This window comes from Meles meles, chromosome 11 (assembly GCF_922984935.1).
Source record: "Meles meles chromosome 11, mMelMel3.1 paternal haplotype, whole genome shotgun sequence".
Taxonomy (NCBI): domain Eukaryota; kingdom Metazoa; phylum Chordata; class Mammalia; order Carnivora; family Mustelidae; genus Meles; species Meles meles.
This window is the reverse complement of record NC_060076.1, coordinates 89,047,501-89,074,168: the sequence shown is the minus strand read 5'-3', so window position 1 is coordinate 89,074,168 and position 26,668 is coordinate 89,047,501. Positions and strand designations below refer to the sequence as shown.

General features: G+C 43.6%; 1 protein-coding gene across 2 annotated transcripts in view; it reads right to left on the bottom strand.

Annotated features, from left to right (window-relative positions):
- The window catches only part of DOCK8 (dedicator of cytokinesis 8), a 210,029-nt gene that overhangs the window by 140,171 nt on the left and 43,190 nt on the right, over positions 1-26,668 (bottom strand). The window contains exons 2-4 of one of the 2 annotated variants that reach the window (XM_046021705.1): positions 21,030-21,132; positions 10,455-10,630; positions 7,814-7,885 (exon numbers count right to left, since the gene is read on the bottom strand). In XM_046021705.1, coding sequence (XP_045877661.1) covers positions 7,814-7,885; positions 10,455-10,630; positions 21,030-21,132 — 351 coding nt within the window. Of the gene's footprint in view, positions 1-7,813; positions 7,886-10,454; positions 10,631-19,758; positions 19,802-21,029; positions 21,133-26,668 lie in introns of those variants that run through there. The other variant, XM_046021706.1, reaches the window with a different exon arrangement.

Sequence of the window (26,668 nt, the reverse complement as noted above, 5' to 3'; positions counted from 1 at the left end):
GTTTTGGGAGTAACTGAATTATATGCACTGATGTGTTTGAATTTTAATTGTTTACCAGTTCACTGGGAGTAAAATATGGAGTAATAAAACAGGTGATACCCCATTCCTTGATGTCCCAGCTCTCCTTGAGCACGACCTTCCTTCAGAATTATTTTAATCACCCAGGATGAAAGACAAAGTCTAAGGGCTTTTACGACGTTGTTCATAACTCTCATGAAATGTTTCACTGTCGCTGTGGATAATACACCAAGAATAACTAACATGTGAACAAGTTTAATTACTTAAGAGCTCGACTTTCCTCCAAGACACCAAACACAACATAAGTGAATCACTCTTTAGTTCATAGAGAGAAAATGGCAGAGGAAATAATGCTTAAGGATTTAACATGACTCCAAAGATGCCTGCAAACATCAGTCCAAGCAAAATTATCAAATATCTGGAAATGAGATGAGATGAATATGCAACCATGGCCCCATTCTATTTGTTAGATCAAGGGTCATTTCCAGAAGTCATGTAGAGAAAATGACATCACATTTTATGATGTTTATGTTTTTAGACATGAAGGATGGAATGGAAGCCATTCAAGGCATCTTCTATTTTAAGTACCACAAACATGTCAAGTAGGAAAACGTATTTCAAAAGGAGATCACGTAGTTTGCAGTCGAATCTTATCAAGTGAAAAAGAAACTCTAGAACTTTCCTCTTTCCGTCATAGGCAGCATCCTTTGTCTGATTTAAAAGCCTCAATTACAGAACTTGAGTGGCAAATGCTCTATAGAATTATGAGCGTGGGAGGGAACACAAGTGGCCATTACTCCACTCCCCTGCCCCCTACGTGGGATTCAAAGCCATTATCACAGATAGCAAGGACATAAAAGACTATCCTTAGATATTACGGAGAAATGTAATATCAGCAAGGAGATAATTGAGGAATAAAAGAGCTAACTAAATCAGTGTTGACTGCATGGTTATGGATGACAGAGATGTCCATAGAAGGTGAAATGGCTTCATTAAGTATGGTCTTCCAGAGGAAAGCAGTCCCCCCCACCACAGTACATTAAAATAAATGGGTAGAATTTTTGGTTCATTCCTTGGACAGGCTAATATAAGTGCTTTATCTGAAGTTTTCAGATCTTATTTCACTTGAAAGGAATATTTTGGATGGGTTGAATTGGAACTAGATAAACCCTAAAGCCTTCTGATTTTCCAAACTTTATCTGTATTTCAAGAATATGGAAATTATAGTGCTTTTGAGGGGAAATCTACCCTGAATCATTAATTGAAAAGAAATCTTCAATAACACTGAGTTGTCCCTTGTTTTTTTCCTTTGCGTATAATCTTACTAACATCTAATTGAAGTTATTTGTCAACTGGGCAGGGACAAGTGAGCCATATTCTGTAGTACTATTCTTAAAATATCGTAAGTGGTAGCTAATCTATTACCATGGGCCAAGATATCTAAGTACTTTGCAAATGTTAATTTATTTATTGCATATAATATAACTTGTGTGGTAGACACTGTTCTAATTCCTGTTTTCCTGATTAGGAAATTGAGGCACACACACAAAAAATAGTTTGTCTTAGGTCACACAGCAGGTAAGTGGGGGAGCCTGGACTTGAAACCATTTACTCCTGCTCCAGAGAAATCACCATTCTGTGAAATAATGAAATAAAACCATAGCAAAGTAATAGGTCTTCCATTTAGCGAGTAACTAAATAATGTCAGGAACTATCTTACATTTCTAACCATTGATTTTAGGGCCCAATTACAATTCATCCTTTTTTAGATGACACTTAGTGAGTTGTGACAAATGCATGGAGTTGTGTAACCACCACTACAATCAAGATTTAGAACAGTGGCAACACCTCAAAAGTCTCTCATGACCTTTTGCGGTCCTTCCCTTTCACCACCCGCAGGCCCCAGCAACCGCTGATCTCCTTTCTGTCCTCACAGCTCTGCCTTTTCCAGAACACCACAGAGTTGGAATCACGCATTATGTTTCTTTGTCTGGCTTTTTTCTCATTGTATGATGCAACTGGGAGTCATCTGTATTGCCGCATGCATGAGGAATCTGTTCCATTTTACTGCAGAGTAGCATTGTGCTGTATGGACGTACCAGAGTCTGGCTATCCATTACCACATTGCATATGATTTGGACGGTTTCTGATTTTTGGCAAACACAAATAAAAGTGCTATAAATATTTGCATATAGATGTTTATAGGAACAGAGGTTCTCAGTTCACTTGGATAAATACCTAGGAGTAGGAAGTCAGGTGGTTTATGATAAGCGTATATTGAACTGGGACTTCAGGGAAGATAAGGGAAAACTCAATGACAGAAACAATATTCAGAAAGTAAATAGAGTAGCATCCAGTTACAGGAACAAGAATACAAGTTCAGGAATTCATATTTTATTTTGATCAATCATATCCAGCACTGGAAAGGATATGGGGGGACAGGGCAGTTTCACACCCAGATGGTAATGGAGTCAATCAGTATAGCTTTCCCGGAGAAAAATCTGGCAGTCCTTAGGAAGACATGCCTTGTGCCCGGACTCCATATCTACCCACAGAAATCCTCACACGCATGTGTCGGGGCAAGTGTGCCTAGATGTCTATTGTGATATTATTTACGACTGTGAAAGTTGGAGACAATTTCAATGTCCATCGATAGAGAAAGATTTGGTAACTTAATGATACATCCCTTCACCTCACCCCTAGAATACCAGGCAGGGGGGATAGATCTCTGACATGGAAGGAATGTCAAAGACATTACTGAGGGGCACCTGGGTGGCTCAGTTGTTGAACATCTGCCTTCGGCGCGGGTCACGATCCCAGGGTCCTGGGATTGAGCCCCACATTGGGCTCTCTGCTCAGCAGGAGGCCTGCTTCTCCCTCTTTCCCTGCCTGCCTCTCTGCCTACTTGTGATCTCTGTCTCTGTCAAATAAATAAATAAATCTTTTTTAAAAAAATCAAATCCTAAAAAAAGATATTACTGAAAAAATAGTATTTTGTGTTTATATATGCAACATACATACGTATTTATAAATGTGTACTTACATACAAAATATTTATGTAAAATACAAATATCCATCTATATGTTGGTGAGGGTATGATGAACTCTGGAAGCCTGTATAGCAACAATATCCATGCGTTAAGGGTGGGTTGAAGGAAGGGCAGGGAGCGAGCGAGAAGTGAGGCAGAGACCGCCTTTTACTTAACACACTTCCGCATGACTTGGTTTCTTTCAAAATGAGCATGTATTATTTGACACATAAAATGACAGATTCAAAGGAGAGCCAATTAATCACTAAGCAGCAATTGGCCAGCATGCCCATAGCGTCCTTCTCCAACTTCCCAGTACCCTGCTCAAGAAGACCCAGAACAAGTGGAAACTCACCCAAATGAGCAAAGTAACACCTGAACCTGGACAGAATCTCTGTGGAATAGATGGAGCTGGCAGAATGATGTCCCATTCCTTGTCCCCACAAAGGGGAACTCACAGGAAGACAGACACTGTGTACTGTCCTTCCTGCCAGGCCCTGAGCAATCAGGGTCTACATGAGCCAGAAATCTGAATGCTCCTTCTTCATGGTAGTGGCTTATGGATGGAGCCAGGGCCAGGCTCCTCCTGGTTGCACTCCTTTGTGACACCAGAAACCCCACCTGCCTTGCCTTTCTCTTTCTACCATCATTCAGCAATGACTAAGAAACAACCCATAGGGGGACGCCTGTGTGGCTCAGTCTGTTAAGCGGCTGCCTTTGGCTCAGGTCATGATCCCAGGGTTCTGGGATCGAGTTCTGCATTGGGCTCCTTGCTCAGTGGGAAACCTGCTTGTGCGCTCGCTCTCGCTCGCTCTCTCTCTGACAAATAAATAAATAAATAAACAAACAAACAAACAAACAAACAGTCTTAAAGGAAAAAAAAAAAGGAAACAACCCATAGGAAACAATTGAGCTGAAAATGTATGCAGGGTTGGGAGATGTCTGGCAATGGTGTATTGTAGTATGTTGGATTCTCCCCACGAATAAAATATTACAGGTACATATGGGGCAGAATGATCTCTGGGAGGAGTGTGTGCTAGGGATGTATTTTCATGTCTGGAGAATCAAATTCAGAGTACTAAAGGATCAAACAGTGGAGCAGAAAAAGGTGCTTCCTCTCTAAAACACCAGTCAAAGCTTCCAGAAACTGACAATGAGTTTTAGAGTTGCACACTTCTACCGAATTTCTTGGAAGGGAACTGGCCCATTATACAAGCATGCAGAGGACAGGACCAAGGGCAACTCCCAGCCCCAGCATGTTGCCAAAGATAAAGTTAAAGAAGATACCACTTTGTTTCATGGGGGGGAAAAGACACAAAAATTTGAATAAAATAAATATATGAATAATCATTGTTGCTACAGAAGAGATAAAAACAAATAGAGACTCTAAAGGGAACAGAACAGCAATCACGTGACTAATGGTGTGGATTAACATTTTAACTTAAAATTCCCAGTAATTAATATCAGGTTTGTGAATTACATTTATTTTTTTTAAAAGATTTTATTTATTTATTTGACAGACGAAGATCACAAGTAGGCAGAGCAGCAGGCAGAGAGAGAGGAGGAAGCAGGCTCTCCACAGAGCGGAGAGCCCAATGCGGGGCTCGATCCCAGGACCCTGGGATCATGACCTGAGCCGAAGGCAGAAGCTTTAACCCACTGAGCCACCCAGGCGCCCCTGTGAATTACATTTAAAGCATGACAGCAAAAATGGAAGTTACAAGGAAAATTATGAATACAGATTTGATTACGTAAATAAATCTGAATGTTAGAAATGTTAGAAGCAATTTTGAAAGACAAAGAACATACTGGGAAAGGAATCTGTAATATATGCGGGACAAATAATTAATATCCCTAATAAATAAAGGTAGTCCTGGAGATAAACAAGCCCAAACAAATACATTAATAGAGCCGCACAAATTTCAGGAATAAACAGGAACATGAAGGAAAAATTACAAGTGGGCCAACTTAATATATGGACAAAGGATTCCCCAATTTCATAATCAAAAAATGCAGATAAAAGATAGTCTCTTTGCAAGTAAAATTGGAAATTTATTAAAAGATCCAATATTTTCGAGGATTCGTGCACATATTGTTGATAATTTTTCTGTTATATTATTCCCAAATCCTTAAATTTGTGCATAACCCTAGATAGAAAAATTCCTTTTCTATGGATTTATTCTGAAGGAAAAAAAAATCATAGCTGTGCACAAGGATGTTACTGTTTTGGGGTATAATCCTGAAAAACAGGGACTTGTGTAAACAGTAAAATTGGTTAAATGAATTTTGATGTAAATATATCATACAACCATTAAAAATTGGGTTGAGGAAAAATGTTTAATAGCAAACAGAGATAATCACCAGTTACTGTAAAAAACCAAAATAGCATCATGCTACAAAATAGTATCATAATCTGATTTAGTTTTTGTATAAATATAGATAAAACGAAATATGATGTGAAGGCTATGTATCAAATGTATCAAATGTCAATGTCAGTTATCTGTCTATAGGAAACTGAGTGGGTTTTTCCCCTTTTGTTTCCCTAGAAACTCTAAAATTTCTAAAATAAGTATTCCAAAGGAATTCTTTTTTCTTTTAAATTTGTGCAACCTAGAGGGGAAAAAAAAGAATATTCCAACGGGAATTGCCATGAGGAATGAAAAAAAGAATAGTGCCCCAAGAAGCAAATAGAAACCAAATGTAGTAAAACAGACCTTTCTATTTATTGTTCCTTCTCAGACTTTTTTTAGAACCTTAATATCCAGAAAGTATCTCTAATTACAACATTTAAAAGCTTTAGAACAACTTGTTCTGAAATTTTTTATTTATTACCGGCCAAGCATAATCTTCCTTGACTACCTGGCAAACTTCGTTTTCCATTCATGTTGGAAATTAGAATACATGATGGATTAGCATCTAACTTTCTCTTAATTACTGTTTACAAGCTCTGCTTTCTCTTGCTTGGCTACTGAAAAACTATGCTTACTGACTCTGCTCCAAAAAACATCGGCACAAATTCACTGGCACACTTCCGGGACCTGGATAAAACCCAACCCCACCGTCTTTCACTCTTTATCCCATAGAACACCAATTCTTCCAGCAGTACAAGAGAGGTGAGGAGAGCAGAATTTCACTATTTATGTCTTGACAGAGGCTCTCTGATGTTTTTTCTACTGGGATGTGTCCTCAGTCCGCACACACTCCCCGCCCTGGTCCCCAACTCATTCGCACACACAGGCTGAGGATTCTTGTGTGTCTACATGTTTCTCATGGGATGGTACTGTCCAGGTTATTGACGTAGAGACACAACATCAAGACAATGTGGTAGAACATTTGGCTAACCCAGGAGAGAAGGGCCCTTTTGATGGGAAGCTTAGAAAGTTATTTATTTCTTGGTCACAAATTTAAATGTTACCTTTGAATCTGAGGCCGAGTTTCACTTCATTAATCCCCCCCACCCCGAATTTGTCAGAATGGGAACAAAACAAAAAAGTCCTCTTCTTTATATTTAAAACGTAACTTTCTCCTTCCATAGGTGAATGGCTAACCAAACTGTGATAAATCCACACAGTGGAATGTTCGTCAGCGAAAAAAAGAAATGAGCTCTCAGATCACAAAGAGAAGTGAAGGAACAAGGCAAAACTGTGGCATCAGTAGAAAGGTAAGTGGTTGCCAGGGAGAGATGAATGTGGGCGAGCACAGGAGATTTTTAGGGCAGGGAAACTATTCCGTATGATACTGGGATGGTAGATACACAGCATTATATAAGTCAAACTTGTAGGACCTTGGATATAAAAGATGAGCTCTAATGTAACCTCTGGGCTTTAGTTGATAATAATATGTCACTATGGGCTTATCAGTGATAACAAATGTATCATGTATCTTAAGTAAGGTCCATCCAAGAAAGAATGAATCAGCCAGAGGAGGCTGCATAAAGAAAAAAAAAAAAAAAGAAATGTGTCCTGGCCTTGAATCCATAGGTAGGATCTGATGGACAGGGGAAAGAGGGGAGGGCACATCCAGAAGGGTACAGCAAGGGCCCAGGTGTGGAGGTAGGACTGAGTGGGTTATGAGGACAAACAGGGAGGAAGAAGCGCCAGGCTCAGCAGAAAGGAAGTGGATCTGGCCCGCATAGAGTGGGACCAGATTATTAAAACCCTTGAAAGGCAAGCAGGCAGAGTCGATATTTGATAGAGGAGGTAATACAGAGCCTACAGCAGGTGTCTGAATAGGGGACAAGATAAAGTCAATCCGCATTTATTATTCATGAATTTTGTACTTACAAATTCGCCTTCTTGCTAAAGTTTTTTTGGAACAGTCATGTGGGCATGTGTGCAATAACCAAACCAAAAACCAAACCAAAACCCAAACCCACTAAAGCACCCAAACTGCAAGACGTCAACAATAAGGGGAACTGTTTGAAGGGGGTATACCAGAACTCCCAGTACTCTCTATTTAGTTTTCCTGTAAACCTGAAACTCCCCTTGAAATTTTTCATTAAAAAGCAATTGTAGGGGCACCTTGGTGGCTCAGTGGGTTAAAGCCTCTGCCTTTGGCTCAGGTCACGATCCCAGGGTCCTGGGATCCAGCCCCACATCAGGCTCTCTGCTCAGCAAGGAGCCTCCTTCCCCCTCTCTCCCTGCCTGCCTCTCTGCCTACTTGTGATCTCTGTCAAATAAATAAATAAAATCTTTAAAAAAAAAAAGCAATTGTAAAAGCTAACAATATATGTGTATATATATAAAGAGAAAAGAAAAAGGAGCTTACTTTTGGTTCACGATTAGCCATTCCCGAATGTAAGTCTGAACACAGTCCCTGACATGAGGGTCCAGTTCAACCCTAATGAGGTGGAAAATGACATAAAATCATGTTAGTACCTGATAAAGACAACAAAACAACCCCTTATCATAACCAAGGAGAGCAGCATGATTCAATTCCGTATCAACTGAGAACGCCAGGGGCATTCCTCCCCATTCATCAAGTGTCTGAAGCATTCCTCAGGCAATAGCATTTCTACTTCTACGAGACAAACACGCTGCCATTTGATGCTCTGTGGGTTTTCTTTATTACAGAGAATCCTGTTAAACTACACCCATCCCTTAAAGGCATTCCAACATCAGACAGGGAGAACTAGCTGTAATCACATACAGAACCAGAAAAATAAGCATAAATACCAATTTCTCATAGGGGCAATTGGGCCTAATTTTTGCTCATGTGTAACCTTGTTAGGACGCGCAGGTTTCCCTTTTGGAAAGCCATGAGGAAGGTCTGTCTTGTGCTTTGAGGACTGGATCCTGGCTTCTTTCGTTGGTGATTCTTAATCCGGGCAGTTCTTGTCCTACCTGCAGAAGACTGTGCCATGGGAGACCCCCTCCAGATGCATCAGAGTCTTCAAATAACCAGTTCCACACAGTAGCGAAGCTTTTGGCTGTTTTTCCAAGTGTTTCGATATTAGAGATGAATGGGTCAAAATCCTACAAGCTAAATACTGACGGCCCAAACCCTGGCCCCGCCCCTTATTAATTACATGGCCTGGGGCGATCCTTCTCTGTCTCAGGGTTCTCCTCTTAGAGCACTACTCATAGAGGAGTGCCTCCTTCAGAAAGCTGGGATGAGGATGAAGTCAGCACGGAAGGTTTTAGAAGCGTGTCTGGCCATAGTTCATGCCTCCGACCCATTTCTTATACATTAGATACTGCAATAACCACTGTATGCATTTTTTCTCTCGTTTTAAAAAAATCCAGCTAGTTCTCAACCAGTCCCTGAGGGCATGGGCTTGCACTATTATTTGCATTTTGCAGAAGAAGGAGATGAGAAGGACCCGGCTGAAAGTCACCCAGCAGGGGAAGAGCAGGGACTTAAACCCAGGCCGTGGATCTGTGCAGTATAGGCTTCCAGCCACCACACTGCCAGAGCTCCCCACGAAGTTCTGGGTCCAGGAGGTCAGCTGCTGTTTTTCTGCTGCTGCTGCTGCTGCCGAGGCCTTCCTGGCTTTTGATTATAATGGCAGACTTCTGGGCAATGATTGAAATAGCAGGAGTTGTTTTAAAGTCATCGGACCGACAGGGTGAGCTAGAAATCGTGATCACAAGGCAATACTATACTAAATAACGGATGCTAAGGGAAAACCTGCCTCTTTCATCAAAATTCAAAAATCCTACCTCTACATTTTTTTTTAAGTATCTGAAACAGGATTTTCCAAGACTCTGACCTCATTTGAAAATGATGAAATAAGTAACCATAAATTTGAGACGAAGAAGTGATAGGCAATGATTCTTTGTCAACGGTGAAAAAACAGAGCTTGCCTACAGGAAAGTTACACTTGAATAAATGGGCTGACAATGGGAGAAATGTTTCCCACTGCTTGTTTTCTGGGGCGGGAGGATTTCTAATAAAACAGTCTGAGCTGAGCACGTGACAAGCTCTCCTATGTGAAAAAGAGCTACCAGAATAGGTGAGCAAAGACTCACGATAATACCGTATCTCTGTCACCCCACATCCTTAAACTATGATGGAAAAAAAAATCCAAAACAGAACTAGAATGTATTGCACAGCAGTGGGGCGGGGCCGTGTTTCATGACCTCCTTCTGGGGACTATTTTTGGGGAAGGTGACGAAGTAGAAAATGTCCAAGAGAGACGTGAATCTTGATTTTGTTTTGAAAATTAATGTAAATAAAACTTCACCCGACACTTTTAAAGAGGCACTGATTTTTCCACCATGGAAGTCACAAGAGCTTCACTGGCAGGCAATTTCATTGTTTGCTACCAAGAGCTAATGCCCGCGCCTGAAAACACCCTGACGGACCCACCGCGGAAACTCAAGTTCAACTCAGCTCTTCAGATATTCCCTCCACCGGGCTTTCCCCACTGTCTCCCCACTTGGCAAAACTCTCTTCCAAGAAAGGAAGGCTGCCTTACTCATCTATGCATGCCGGTTCCCAGCACATAGTAGATGCTCAAAAAATGTGGGTTGAACGAGTCTGTGACTTGATCCAGGCTCTTTGGTGGAAACAATTCAAATGCTTCTGAATCATTTCACTGATTCTTATTGAAACACTGGACATTTTTACAGATGGAGACACTGAGGTTCGTGGGAGCTCAGGTGAGTCACCCAAGGTCGCTGAGCTGACACCCGGGCAGTCCAGGCTCCCAGGCCTCCACCTGTCCCCTCCTCCTGTCCTTGGGTGTCCCCTTAAGTGGTTTAGCCCCCACGTGCCTTTTTAAAGCCTCTGGTTGAAACGATTTAAAAACTATCACAGGCGACAGTAACAAGTCAGCATCCTGTCCACCTTAATGGACGGGAGTACCGTGAGTTCCAACAGAAGTCCAGAATTACGGCGTCTCCCCTCCACACCAGTAACAGTCACAACTTCACAATGACATCTACAGTTTAGGGAACCGATTTACCCTTCCTCCGGCAAAGAGGGCTGCAGAGTGCGACATTCCTTTGGCGTGAACGCCACATCCAAGTCGTCCTCGGTGAAGTCCCCCAGCTCCTGGACGAGCTCCGCATCCAGGCTGTTCAACTGTGTCATCAGAAGTCCCTCGAAGTCCACCGGCTCCACTGGGTCGTAAAACTGAGGCTGCGGAGAGAAGGAGAAGGAGAAGGAGGTTCCCACGGGGTTTCCAGGGAAAGCACCACGGCCACAGTTGGCGCGCCCCGGGCCTGCCCCTTCCACTTGGCAAAGCACTTGGCTCTTAGGGCACAACTCAGCCGCGCCATCCTCGGAGGGGCTGTCAGAGTCAGAGGCAGTGATACGGAAAGAGACACAGCACGGAAAGTCAAGTCAGAACACGGTGAGGCACCCAAATCACAGCCCAAGGCAGAATTTTTCTCTGCTTAATTGCATCTTGATGAGGAATCCTAAGGAGATCCAAAATGAGATCATGAGGCTTTGCTGAATTTTATAATTTCCCCTGCAAAAGCTCTCTGAGGCCATGTCTACCCAAATACAGTGAAGTCACGCATGGAGGCAATTTTCCCGAAACCCGGGCAAACGCAGCACTCCTGTTAGACTATTCAGGCGCCGTGTTTCCTCTGGCCTCACTTATCCTATATGTTGATTCTCGAAAACACTTCATACATAATCGCATCCCACGGTGAGCCAGACTTGGTTGCAGTGATTTCCAGATGTTTCTGAACCGACTCATGCTGGGCAGGAGGACGGTTTCACCGGGACTGCAGTTAAATGAGAAAACTGGGGGCAACTGGCAGCATTTGCACAGGCCTCAACGTACTCCCTTTTATAGGACTGTCTTGTTTTGCTGACTCTATCCACGCGCAGTGGGGGAGGGAAAGGACAAAAGAAATGACAGGAGAAGACGGTGATTCGACAGAGATGTTTCTCTAGTTGATAAAATAAAGAGTTGCAATTAAGCAACTATTTTTTTTTTTTTTTTTTGTCTGTGAAGTCCCAAAACAGGAACCACTGTCTTAAGGAAGTGAAAGAACCAGAGCGAGTGGTGTAAGTGGGATGACGAGCCCAGCAGCTCCGCGGTGGTGACTTACGAGGGTCTATTTGGAATCACTGGCCCAGGGAGATAACCGCTCTCTACTCCCCGAACCAGGGACCAATGAAACAAACACTCCAGACTCTGATTCGAACTGGCGCAATGGGAAACACGGCCAGAACCAAGGGAAATACTAACAAAACCAGTTTTTCATCACCCTGAAACCATATACCAGACTCGATGTGAGGACGCCACGTTAGAGGAGAAGCAATGCCCAGCTCGCTCGAGGGGCAAAAGGACATAAAATCAGAGAGGATGCGGCTTGCCCTCCCTCCTCCCGCCCACGTCACCCCTGGTCGTGGTGGAGACCTGAGTGATGTTCTGGGGACGGAGGACAAAGCAAAGAACTGGGAGAACATGGCCCTCCTCCTTCTCTGAGATTCTGGAAGGTGCTGGGCTTATGTAATATCCTGGGCTGCAGGGACAAAGGAGGCAGAAGAGAAGCAACAGGATATACTTTGGTGGAGGAGACCAGAGACAGCCCCAGCTCAGCCTGGCTCCCATGGACTGTGACAGGGGACACAGAAGTTTCTTGGGGAACCTGCAGGCCAGCTAAGGAGAAGACCATGAAGATACAGGGACCAGCAGGGGAGCAGAGGGAGCTGGGGATCAGCCTCTGTGGAAGACAGGTGGGGACAGAGTTGGTCAAAGGCCTCTACTGACCTCTGCCAGAGGAAACGACAGGCATTCTCTCTGCAGACCTGCCTAGGACCAACCAACCCCAAAGGAGAAAGTGGATTTTCCCACCCCTTACCACAACCCAGTACACAGCATTCAGAGTCAGGAACTGAAATAGAAAACTGCATTTTTTGCATACCCAGTCTCCTTTTTGCCAAGTTGATACCCATGAAGCCAGTAACTATCAAGCACTTACTATGTGCCAAGAAATTGGGCTTGGTCATTTTATACATTATGTCATGTCATCCTCACTAAAGCCTATAAGTTACTCACCCTTCTTATCCCATTTTACAGATGAGGACACTGAAGGCTAGAGATTCAATCATCTGTCCATGGCGCCACAGCTGGGAAGTAGGGAGACCTGGAATTCAAACCTAGGTGGGCTCATGTTCTCAACCACGATAGTTGTGTTTTCTCTTGCAGGCATTTTAGGGAATTTGTACTTCCAGAAATACTTAAAACACAGGGCCACAGTAAGTGTGTTTGCAAGAGGGTGATCACTACATTTACCACACTGACCAAAAGTTCCACTCTGTGTCTCCCACAAGCCCAGCTGCTCAGAGTAATGACATAATTAATTAGTTAAAGTAATGAGATATGTAAATTTATGCTAAGGCATGTCGATCCCTCAAGCCGAGGCCCTTTCAATACATACTGAAAAATCGTATTTGAAGCATACTCAGAAGCACTGTGACGCTAGCGTTCACCACTGGTGAGGAGAAGCTTCCACGGAGAAATGGCATTTGTGCGAAATCATCAGAGGGAAGATAATTCAGGGGCAGCGGAGGTAGTCTGCTTGTCATGAGCCTCAAATCCAAAGCTATGAATGGTGACACAAAGTTGGCTGAGAGCAGCCTTTGTTACCTACAGGACAGGGTGTCCAGGAACCTGGGTGACAAGGACAGATAACTCCCTCCTTCAGCTATGATTTGCTGAGTGTCTGCGGCAGGCCAGTCCCTGAGCGGGGGTCAGGGGGTGGGGAGTGGGGCGGGGGATACAGAGAGTCCGGTAGCCCCTCTCCAGCATCTTTGCACAGATCTCTGGTCGGCCATGAGATGGCGAAGTGGACCACATTCTCACAAATAAAGCTCCCTTTGAAGAGGGCAGCCATGATAAGGACATGGTAACCTCACTAAGCACGAATTGTGCGGCCATGCGCCAAGTGTAATCGATATGCGGGACTGATCACAGAGTTAAACCCTTGAGGTCAGCACAGATTTCAGGACGGAGCACACTGTACACATCAACCGTGTTCGAGAATCGATGAGGATGGTCCCAGCACAACAGACAAGCGGGCGTTTGACTAGTCCCCCCCAGCCCCCGCTTTCTACGCTGAAATGGACAAGGGAGGAAGCTGTCCATTCCTAACGTGACGCAAACTACTCTCGCCCTTGGCAAGCAGGTAGAGACCCCAAGTACTTTTCCTTGCCCCCTAATGCACATCAAAGCCTAGGTCTCCTGACGTGAATGGGATTCCATTGTTCTGAAACTGACAATTCCTACAGCACCAGAACGGTATCTGTTTGAAATGAATCCGTGTAGCTCCTAGCACACTGTATATGCAGACAGCACACGGATACGAGATTAAAATAACAAATCTGTGGACGCCTGGGTGGCTCTGTGGGTTAAGCCTTTGCTTTCAGGTCAGATGATGGCCCCAGGGTCCTGGGATCCAGTCCTGCCTCAGGCTCCTTGCTCAGTGGGGAGCCTGCTTCTCCTTCTGTATGTTGTTCCCCCTGCTTGTGCTCTCTTGCTCTGTGACAAATAAATAAATAAAATCTTTAAAAATATAATAAAATAGCAAATCTGGAAAATACTCCAGAAATAAGGATGCTGAAAAACAGATTAAATGACTTGACCCAAATCACACAGGTAATCACAAGGGTCCTTTGTTATAGCACTGGTGGGGTGGGGGGCGGTAAGGGAGGGGTCAGGGGTTGCTTCATGCTGCTCTGTGTGGGGCTTGGGGGAGAGGCGTGGTGTCTCCAGGGGTACTGGCCTGGTGCCCTCATGTGTGTGCACCCCTATGGGATGGTCCTCAAATCTCCTTGGCTGTTCATGAGAGATGTCTTGTCAAAGTCACCCAAGACTCCCTGTTGCCAAATTCAATGGTCATTGCTCAGCCCTGGTTTATCTACGTACAGGACACAGTTAATCACTCCCTCTTTCTTGCAATACTTTATTCAGATGGAGGGTGATGCAGTCTCTGGAAGTCTGTGTACCAGGAAAACCCTCAGTCCTGAACAAGTTGAAATGGTCGGTCACTCTACCTTTGGGATATCGTGGTTTCCAGGTTCTCCTCCTACAATGCAGTGCTCTAGGATTCAGTCCTAAAATGTCTTTGCTTCTCAATCTCCATTCACTCCCAGAGGAGCTCACTCCCATGTCTTTAAATATCACTTTTTAATGTTACAAATTTATATGTTTGCCCTGAAATCCAGGTCGACTTTTCCAGCCACACCCAGACATCACCATCTGGTGGCCTAACAGGACTGTCAAACACAACAAACTCAAAACTAATTCTTAATTTTCCTGCCGATCTTTTTTTCCCCTTATCTCCCAAGTCTCGGCATCTCAGGGGTTGGTGATTCCATTCTGCCGGCTGCCTGGGGCAAAAACTTCAGAGTCTATGTTGGTTTCTCTCTTTCTCTTATGCCTTACACACTGTCCATGAGAAAATCCCATCCACTTTACTTCTGAAATATACTCAGCATCCAACCTTCTCTTCTTCTCTACTGGCATCACTGTCCTACTCCATAGTTACTGCGACAACTTCCTAATGCCCTCCCTACCCCAGTCTACTCTCCACATAGCAACCACAGTGATCCTTATAAAAGGAACTCTGTAAGTCATCTTTATAAAAAGTCAGATCATGCCTGGCCTCTGGCTCAATGCTTCCAGAGACTTCCCTTCTTAATCAGAGTAAGAGCCAAAGTTCTTCTGTGGTCTCTGAGGCCGACCCAGCCCTGCTTTCCCTTTGATCTCATCCCTCCTGTCTGCTCTGGAACAGATGACATACTCTTGTCTTGGGGACTATGCCCTTGCTGTTCCTTCTGACTAGAATACTTTTCCTTCAGACACTTCTCAAGTTCATGCAGAATTCTTCCCAAGTGTCTCCTTTCCAACAGACACCCAAATAACTCCTCTTCTGTGCCACTCTCTATCCTCTTTCTCTTTCATTCTTCCAGCATTTAAGACCCCTTGACAGAGTCTGCATTCATTTGTTTGTCTATGTCTCCCATTCTAGAACATAGGTTCCATGAGGCTACACTCTCTGTTGTATCTCCTGGCGCATCCCCAGCTCCTAGACCAGTGCCTGGCACAGAGCGAGATCCAATACATATTTCTGGAAGGGAGGAGCGGAGGAAGGAAGGAAGAAAGCCAGGCTTAAGACAATCCTCTCAGTTCTCTACTGTATGTAGGTAAACAGAGCTGAAGACCATAAAGTTCTCCTCCTTCATTATTTCAAAGAACTTCCTGGCTTAGATCCAACAATGACTCCTTACTTCTACCAATGGCAATCTTCCACCGAGGGGAAGATGGCTGATAGGCCATCATGGGCATCAATCTCTTTTTACCAAGATATTTGATGTCCCTGCTTTTTGAAGACGGTAATGAAATTCCCACTCCACACGCAGGCTGTCACTCTGTCATTTTATGTTCCATTGTGAATCTGCGTGAAAACTGTATTGAAATCTTCATTTCTGTCATGCCCCTCAAGGGAAATCAATGAAACCTGAGGCCAGCCCGACTCCTTGACAGATGAACCACAAAAGGACAACAGCATCAGAAAAATTTAAAAGAACCGTATTTATCAAGTGATCTAACATTTAGGTCATCCTTGGTAGTCAAAGCAAAAGGTTGCTTTGTTGCACAGAAGCTTAAACACACTAGAGAAATGAACGCCTTCAAAAGTATGAGACTTTTTTTTTTTTACATAAATGTTATACACAAACAAGTCATGTAACCATAGTGTTTAGGATGTGGCTTTTTCTATCCTTTTCTTCAGCAAGAACCGTTACATTCCAGCTGATTCATTCCATTTCACTTCAAATCTTTTCTATAGAATTTCTCCCTCTATGAAAATGTAGGTTAAGGTTATTAACCACGTACAGCGTCTCAAATCCTCCTTTCTACCTTCAGACAGAGATCCCAGCCTTTTCTTGTAGTTCACTCTCCTTTTGACTTTGAATGATCAGAAAATGGCTTTAGTCCCTTACTGTTTCATTTTAAAGAAGACGTCAACTCTAGAGTCATCTGCTGGTGTGGATGGTTAGCATGAGAGGGGGTCTGGCCAACCTGTCCAAACGGCTGCGGTAGTGGAAGGTTCCAAAGCCAGGGGGCAACGCTACACACAGGTGAGTCTGTGCACAAGGCATGTTCCCCGGCACTGGTCACAAATGACTCGGACAGGAGTGTCAAAGAGACCCAAGGCAGGTCTATCACCATATCACTAAGTCTACAAAGCCAGCTTGAAATGGTCAATCCTGTTCCTATTCCAGAATGACGACTCAAAAATATTTCATCTACTTTGAAAACACCCCATACATCACAGCTGACATTTATAATTAGAGTTAAAAAAAAATCCGACAAAACCACACACACACACACACACACACACACACACACACACACACACCCTTTCTCTCATGGGATTGATCCAATTTACAACAGAAGCCTCTCTATTTATATAAGGATATATCCACAGGGCTAGCAAGTGGTCCTTACCTACCACATTTTCTGAAATCCAGAGCAACCAGGACCACAAAAGAAACGATCTTTATGTTTTCTCCTATTTGGAACATTTCCACCAATGTCGGTTCTTTAAAGAATCATCCGTCCAGATCACATGCCAAAATCCCAGGGAACTTTACCACTTCCATCCGTAAGCTCCAGCCCTTAGAAATTCTGATTTCATTGTTCTCTGGTGGGCCTGGCCGCAGGTGTTTCTAAAGGTCCCAGATGATTCTAATGGGCAGCCCTGGCTGAGAACCTTCCTTTAAGTCTTCCCTGCCTCGGCCAGCAAGCTTTTACCTCTTTTGGGACACCTAGCACGCTAAAAGACAGTATAGGTCCTCGGGATCATCCTTCCTCCCAAGTAGACCCCAAGGCCTTTCAGAGCTGAAACCACCGCTGGCCACCACTTAATCTCTCACACTGTCTTCAATACATTATTTACACAACGTCTGACACCATTCTATTAGCCCTAAGGGGGTGGGGCGGGGTGAAGCACTCATCCAACATCGCAAATAAAAAAAGCTGAAGCCTTCGCAGAGGTTAACTTGTTCCTGGTTATATACCCAATCAGCGGCAGTCATGCTTCTCATCTAGATCCATCTCATGAGTTTTTGTGGGAAAAAAAACCTCATGGTTATTTTTAATGATTTATGTCTAAAAGAAAAGTAAATTTTATGATACAACTTTATGATGCAATGCAACTTTTTGCAACACAAAAATTCTATTCACATACAGGAATTCACAGAAGGCAGGAATATTCACTCAAAACGGGGTCCACCTGGGCTTATGGCCAAGTTCGGACCGCTTGCAAAACAACAAACTAATCATTGATTTTTTTTTTTTTTTAAAGATCTTATTTGTTTGAGAAGAGAGAGAGTACGGACGGGTGAGTCGGGGGAGGGGCAGAGGCAGGGAATCTTCAAGCAGACTCTCCACTGAGCTCAGAGTCCAAGTGGGGCTCAATCTCACGACCCTGAGACCATGACCTGAGCCGAAACCAAGAGTCAGATGCTTAAGTGACTGAGCCACCCAGGCACCACCCCCCACCCCCGATCGGGTTTTAAATAACTTGGCACCATTAAATACTTCTAAAAATTAAACAGTCATTGGTTGTTGAAATGGGTAGTTATATAAATAAAGGTAAGTGGGGTGCCTAGGTGGCTCAGTGGGTTAAGCCTCTGCCTTTGGCTCAGGTCCTGGGATCGAAGCCTGCATCGGGCTCTCTGCTTGGCGGGAGCCTACTTCCCCCTCTCCCTCTGCCTGCCTCTCTGCCTACTTGTGATCTCTCTTTGTCAAATAGATAAATAAAATCTTTAAAAATAAATAAATAAAGGTAAGGGGAAACAAAGGTCAAAATGCACTTGGTCTTATTTTCCAATTGTCTAAAGTCGTACAATGAACAGCCAAGAGCTTTGCATTTAAGAAAATTGTTTTTTAAAGCTAGTTCAGCCTCAGAGTCTTTAGATGATAAGCCCCTTCTCTGCCTTGCCAGGAATGAAGCTTGCTGCAATGTCCCATTAGCTTTCTACGAAATGGATTTTTTTTTTTTTTTAAGGTAAAGGGAAATCACCATGAGGTTGATGATTTCTGTTGGAGGAGCCTTCATTCAGGAAGATGACTCAGGGAAAAGAAAGGCCACTTCATGGTAATATGACAGCGTGACAGCAGATAAATGTTAAGGTGATTTCCTCAAAAGGTTGTACATTTTTTTTTAAAGGGGGAATTAAAATAAGGCCCCTTAGCTCTCTCATGCCTCTCCTCTTCCTCGTGCAATTAACAAGAAGGGTCCGGGGCAGCACCCAGTGCCGAAATTGGAGTTGTGATCTGGGCAGAGATATCCAGGAGCCAACCTGGAATGTTAAGAGCCATATATTTTAAATATATGGCTATTTTAAAGGCTATTTATTTGCAAATAGAACCAGGAATAAATTAGGACAGGCAGGAACAGCATGAGTCCTGTGTAGTTAAATGCTCCTTCTTTTTGCGACTTCTTTGATAGCCTCTGTTAGAAAATGGGTAGTTAAGCTGCATGGTAATTGACTACCTAGCTAACAAAGAAATTCACCAAAACTCACTTTCGTCAAAACCTACAGGTGAAGAGGCAAAACTACCAAAAGAACACCTGTAGATATTCAGCAAGTTTTTTTTTCTTTGTGTCTTTAAATGAAAAACTTAAGACTGCAGCATTAATGTCAAAGCTGGTGTGTAAAGAAGGGGTTAACGCTTGTGAGCTCAACTTCCTTAAAGCCTCTTCATGATGATGTCCACACTGTTTCTCAAGACAGCCACTGCAGAGAGCCGCAGTCTTAATTAACCAACGAGCAAGGCACCAAACCCTCCCTCCTTACCTTGTTTGAACTATGAACATGTATCTGGTCACTTTTTAACTGAATTCTGCACAGTTTGGAATACAATGTGAGGCAGAAATTTTTTTTTTAAATGGGGGAGGGTTTTCAATGAAATATAGATTAGCACCAAATCAAACAAACAAACAAACAAAAACATAGCTAATATTTCTTAGTCTAAAGTTTATCTAATCCATCTGAAAGCACGGACATCATGCCTTGAATGTGCTTTTATTATCATCTGCAATTTTGAAACAGGAAAAGTACAAACAAAAAGGACAGTGAGCAAAGCCACCGAAGTCGTAACCAGATTTTTTTGAAGTAATGTCATTACCTTTTGCAGTAAAAGGTGCTATACACTTTTTGCTACTCCCATTTCATCCGATACAACACACAAATTATCCTACTGAAATCACCACACATCTCTGCAGCAAACATACCTTTAAAAGACACAGAGTTACACGCCGTGTCTTGTAATTGTTACCGGAGGCAAGATGGCAGCTACCGGAAACAAGTGGAAGGTTACAAAACTTCGAAGAGCAGAAGTGGTTTTGAAGTAATAAGTGAGAAACGAAGGAAAAAAAAAAAACCTAACCTCCTCAAGATAACCACTAGAAGAAGCAAGAAGGTGCCGCCGTGCTACGTGTGAGGAAGTGAGCACAGCGAGGGCTGTAGCCTCACACAAAGGAAGTGAATACTCAACTTCTGGTTTTACAAATCATCTCATTTAAGTGAGGTTTAGCCCACCTGACATATGTCTGGCATTTGGCCCTCAAATAATGTAACACATAATACACACTCGACAGTAGGTGTTAATGTAAAAATATAAGCAACTTTCAAATGAAAAGTGTTTCCAAAATGAAGGTCTGGAGACGCCTGAGTGGCTCAGTGGGTTCAGCCTCTGCCTGCAGCTCAGGTCATGATCCCAGGGTCCTGGGATCGAGTCCCACATCCCGTTCCTTGCTCAGCAGGGAGTCTGCTTCTCCCTCTGCCTGCGGCTCCCGTGCTTCTTCTCTCTCTCTATCTCTCTCTGACAAATAAATAAATAAAAATCTTAAAAAAAAAAAAAAAGGTCTGTTTTGTGATTCCAATTAGATGAAGTTCCAGATAAGGCAAAATCGTGACGGGAGTGGATCAGTGATTGCCTTGGGCTGGGGGCTGGAAGAAGAGACCCACTGGGAAGGGGCATGAGGGACATCTTGGGGGTAAAGAGACTGTTCTGCATCTTGATTGAGTAAAGGTTAAATGACTAGAAATTGGCCCAATTCATCAAACCGTATACCTAAAATGAGTGAATTTATTGTTGTGTAAATTATACATCCAAGAAAACCGTTTTTAAAAATTAAGGTTCCTAACTTGGCTTGCCAGATTTTGGGATTTATATTCCTAATAAAAGCCTGTTTACAAATGGTAGTGGGGTTCCAGGCCACGCCCCCTTCCCCAAAATATGAATCATAATTTGGGGGAAATCAGGCAGCCTGTTTGCCCACTGAAGCCAGAGACTTCAGAAGCAAGGCCCCTGGAGGTCTGCACCGTACTCCCCGCTCCCACTGCGTTCCCCGTGTGATGTCAAGAAGCAGGCACGGAGGTAGGAACTGGTGGTTGGAGGTGTAAGGCGGCAGCGGAGGGCAAAGGAGAAGCAGGAAGCAAACGACGCGCTGTGCCTTTCTGCACGTGACCATTCTCTCAGCAAACCCATACTCATACTTACTAGTTGAAGAGAGGGGAAGCCAGAGGTGCTGATGCTCTGTCGATGGTACTGGCCAAGGTTCGGAGGGAGAGTGAACTGCTTCCTTATTTCCGCGGAAGAATACCTTGGGTAAAATACAAGCATCCAAATGAAGAAGCTATTTTCACAGATCATCACAATTATAGATACGATCTTTGGTATCGTGTTATAAAACCCAGGCCTTGGCTGGGCAATTGGCAGAACTAACATGTCCTCAGCGGCCTATGAGTGGACAGCGTAGCTCTTGTCTCATCATATACAGCCTTGAAAAGTTCACAAAGGCCAGGACACCCACAGCGGACCATGGCTGCTGCCCAATACTGAAAGGATGGGAGCATCAAGGAGGGGGAGAGTTTAAAGCCTGAGGAAAGATCCAGAGTACTTGGATCCTTCTTCCCGAGCCATTCAGAGGCATTGTCTCTGCATGAGGACATCTGGTCTCAGACTAGAGTCCTTTAAACCCCATGCTGGCATTTTGATCCGGCCATTCTCATTTTAAGCAGTTGAGCCCTTCTGGTTAGCTGCCTGCTATGACAGAACATTCTAGAGATCTATGATATGAACAATCCCAACTTCCTCCAGGTACCCTGGGTGCTACGTAGGATTCCAAGGACTGTACTCTTTTCAAACTGCTCCTAGCAGAGTGATCCTTTGAGTCATTCATAGCACAACACCATTGTCCCCTCAGCCAACATCCTCGGTAGCTGGAAACCAGGCACACAAAAGTTGTTCCCCACTGCCTGCTCCTTCACCTACTGGCCCGAGCTGTGGGCCAGGGAAACCCCAGCTTGCAAACAGATTGTCTTTGAGGCACTCATGTGTTAAGTCGTTTGTTTGGAGCGCAGAATACATTTTCTCACGTCACCTTTCTTGTTCGATCTCATTTGTTGGTGGATGGATTCCTGGGCTAGTTCTCTGAAGTGTATTTAAACCCCAGTGAGACCACTACATAACAGAAGAAGACACGAACAGACGTTTCCTGAGGATCCGGTGAGATCGTGTGTTTGAAACATGCTGTTTATCGAGTCAAGGGCTATATAAATTTTTTAAATGATGACTTTAAAATATAACATTTGAATATTATAAATAAAGCTTATTATATTTTCTCCATTACACTGTGTGCTAAGGCATAATTGGTAATTACCCTATACGATAAGGTTTCTGACATGGTCTGCTTGGCCCTCCGACGTGGCAACGTGGTACTTCCAGAAAGGCAGAAACCCTGTTCTCGTCCCACGTGGGGCATTCATTCCCCCAATCCGAGAGCACCTCAATGTCCTTCCAGGATCCACACTCTCATCTTGTACTTTGTCTAGGCATAACTACAAAACAGAGGGGTGGGCACGTAACCCAACACAGGACAATGATCTCTCCTTCCCAGGATTCCGGATGATGAGTGGGTACAAGGATAGAAGAAAATGGCTGGAGGGGCGCCTGGGTGGCTCAGTGGATTAAGCCGCTGCCTTCGGCTCAGGTCATGATCTCAGGGTCCTGGGATCGAGCCCCGCATCGGGCTCTCTGCTCCGTGGGGAGCCTGCTTCCTCCTCTCTCTCTGCCTGCCTCTCTGCCTACTTGTGATCTCTCTCTGTCAAATAAATAAATAAAATCTTTAAAAAAAAAAAAAAAGAAAGAAAATGGCTGGAGAACCTTCATGGCAGGGGGGACCCCTACAGAATGAAGCAGAGAAGTGAGACCCCCTTCCCCAGGAAGTGAAAGCAGTTCATTCTCATTGTCTTCTTGAATTTCCTAAGATATTGTCCTTTTTAATTTTTTTAAGTGTAAGAACACACGAGGGTAAGAAGTATTCTATGATCTGCTGGGGAAACGCAAACCAAAACCACAGGGCTGCCAATTCACAATCACTAGGATGGCTACTTCAGGAAAAAAGACGGGTGATGGCAGGTGCCAGTGGGAGTACAGAGAAATCAGAGCATCGCGCGTTACTGGTGGGAATATAAAATCATGCGAGTGCTTCGGAAAGTAGTCTGGTAGGTCCTCAAAAAGTTAAACATAGTGTTCCCATATATATCCCAGCAATTGCACTCCTAGGAGTACACCCAAGAGAAATGAAAGCATCATTTCCTACAAAAATTTAGCCGTGAATGCTCACAGCAGCATTATTCATAATAGAAAAGTGGAAACAACCCAAACGTCTATCACCTGTTGCTTGGATAAACAACATGCCGTCTATCACACAATGGAATATTATTCAGCAACAAAAAAGGAAAGAAGTATTACCATATAGGACAACATGGATGTACCTTGAAAACATCACGTCAGGTGAAAGGAGCTAAACCCAAAGACCACGTATTTTATTATTCCTTATATGAAATTTCCAGAACAAGAAAGTCTACAGAGACAGAAAGAGACGAGTGGTTGCGTAGGGCTCGGGCTTTGGAGACAAAGGGGAGTGACTGCTAATGGGAATGAGGTTTCTTTTTGGGGTGATAAAAATGTTTTAAAATTGATTGTGGTGAGGGGCTCCTGGATGGCTCAGTGGATTAAGGCCTCTGCCTTCAGCTCAGGTCAAGATTTCCGGGTCCTGGGATCAAGCCCCGCATCGGGCTCTCTGCTCAGCAGGGAGCCTGCTTCCTCCTCTCTCTCTGCCTGCCTCTCTGCTTACTTGTGATCTCTGTCAAATAAATAAAATCTTAAAAAAAAATTGATTGTGGTGGGCTGCCTGGGTAGCTCAGTCGGTTAAGGGTCTGCCTTCAGCTCGGGTCATGATCTCGGGATCCTTAGATGGAGCCCTGCACCAGGCTCCCTGCTCAGCAGGGAGTCTGCTTGTCCCTCTCCTCCTCCCCCCCACCAACTTTGTGCTCTCTCTCACTCACTCTCAAATAAATAAATAGACTTTTAAATTTTTTTAAATAAATGAAATTGTGGTGACAGAAACATAACTTTGTGAATATGTTAAGAATTAGCAAATTGTGCATGAAAAATGGGTAAACTAAGTGGTATGTGAATTATTTCTCAATAAAGGTGGTAAAAATACAGATATAGATATGGATGTGTGTAAGTGTCCTAAAGACACAAGAGGGAAGGCAAAAATTACCAAGTTGAATGAAACAGCCAAGAATGGAGGAGAACTTTCAGAACTTGAATCCAAGTACTCAACAAGATGATTTTCATCACAAGCTGAACCATCACCAATTTTTTAAAAACCAACAGATTAGACCCCTGGCCATATCAAAAGGCCCATCTTGCATGAACAACCCTGTATCTTGCATTTGGCACTACAAAGGAACCCAAACCACCATGGCATTCAGTTATGTGCTTAGTTGGGGAGATGGCCATACACAAAGAGGGACGAGACAACCAAGCAAAGGCCCTTTGCTGTGAGGGACCTTCAACAGACAGGACTTAGTGCTCCTGAGACTTCTGTGCCCAGGGCCTCCCCGTAGGACCTCTCAAATAACATGATTTCGTCTCCTGGTCCTTCTGAAGCTCTTTCCGCCATAGACCAGAGAGGTCTACCTGAAATGGAAATTTCTAAAAAAGGATCAGGAAAGGTGTGGTATTACAGAGAGTCAAAGAAAGGAAGCAGGGACAAATTCTTGCTTCCATTTTGAAGCAAAATCTATCATCCTATGCCAAAACCCCAGGATTTAATTCAGCACGAAATCGGAATGTTCCCACTCTTCAATCCTCCTTAAAGAGGGTCAGCGGGCGTTTCCATTGCGATTCTCCACATGGGGTTCCCAACTCGGAGCTGTACAACTGATCCTCTTCCCTGACACTCGAGCCTGACCCCATTTCCCATCCCTACAGGATCAATTCTACAGAAGGCAATTAAACCTGTCCCTTCAAAACTGTCAAACATGGAGATGAATTGTTGGTCCTTAAAATGAAAATAGTGAATTGTCCCACACGGAAAAGAACGTCCATCGTTTAAAGAACATCAAAATTAAATCTCTCTGGAGAGGCCCTGTGCACATACTAAACCAACAAAAATAAGCTAGAATGACAACATCACGTGTTAGTAAACCGTGGGAAAATCGGCACGCCCCACACCTCGCTGGAACCCCCCGGGGTTATATATAGGTTCGGTGCCTCTGGAATGCAACGCTGTGACACACAACAAGAACCCTAAAACTGTCGTTACCTTTCAATGTAATCATTTCACTTTGGAGAGTATACACCGTGGGATTCAAACAAACATATAATTTGAGCAGAAATGAATATCAGAATTCCATATGGCGGCAAATAACTGAAAATAACCGAAACACCTAACACAAGGGAGGGCACGAAGTAAATAACAGCAAATAGGTGAAATGTGATTTTAACCACCTCAAATAAAAATGCGAATTAGGGGGGCGCCTGGGTGGCTCAGTGGGTTAAAGCCTCTGCCTTCGGCTCAGGTCATGGTCCTGGGGTGCTGGGATCGAGCCCCGCATCGGGCTCTCTGCTCGGCAGGGAGCCTTCTTCCTCCTCTCTCTCTGCCTGCCTCTCTGCCTGCTTGTGATCTCCGTCTGTCAAATAAATGAATAAAATTAAAAAAAAATGCGAATTAGGTTCACCCACGGAAAGGTACATACCAAGTAAGTTACAAGTGAAAAGCAGAATGGGGAACTGAGTAGAAATGACTAACGGTATATGTGTAAATACAACAAAAGGATCAAAAATCCATTCGGTAATTATCTAAAGGTAGCTTAATAACTACCTCATTTAGCTCTTTGTGATGTAAAGCTGCTTAAGTTTGGCATTTTGAAAAAAGTGGCAGGCAGGCACAGGTGCAGTCTTGGGGATTTTTTAAATTTTGTAAATTTCAAAATTTTTTTAAAATGTTGTTAATTTCCAAGATATGGAACTTCATTCTCAGAAGAGCATCTAGCCTCCCAGCATCAGAATCAACCCTCCTCATCTCTACATTGACCCCAGCGAAGGGGAAAGCCTGCCCAGGCAAGAAGTCATCCAGGCTTGTGTCCATGCGTGTAGTCCTGGCGTGTGGGTTTTATTTCTTCTGTACTTGAGTTTCAGACCAAATTCAACAAGTCTCAGATAATTTTCATGATGCCAGATTTATATGTATCATGATGATATTTCCTTGATGAGCTAAGACACTCTTCTTCTAATAACTCAAAATGCTTTAAAATATTATTTTCTTGATACAAATTAAACTGGGAGGGAGATTCAGAACTTGTTTTAAATGCTGGTTTCCATACGCAGGAGTCAAAACAGTAGAGGGGGATGTGCAGGAAAGCTCTGTTTTTATTCGGATGGATGGGTAACTGTGATACACACAGTTGGGACTAAGGGCCAGTGGAACTAATGACGGAGCAGAGCTTGCCAAGTGTGGTCCTTGGACCATATGCTTCAAATTATCAGCTGCTTAATAAAATGCGGATTCCTAGACCCTCTCCCCGTCCAGAAACAGCATCTCTTATGGCATGACCTGGAAAACTGCATGGTTCGCCAGCAACTCCAGGTGATTTTTATGTCAGTAAAGATTCCTAAATAGTGCAAGACTATGAGAGAGTATTAGTTCATTCATTCATTCATAAAACATCGAGAGCACAAAAGTGCCAGGCTCTCTGCCAAGTGCTAGGGATTAAAGTCCAAGATGATCCTGTAGCTGCTCCTGGAGGCTCAGCCCAGTGGGTGGGAGGGAGGAGGACAGA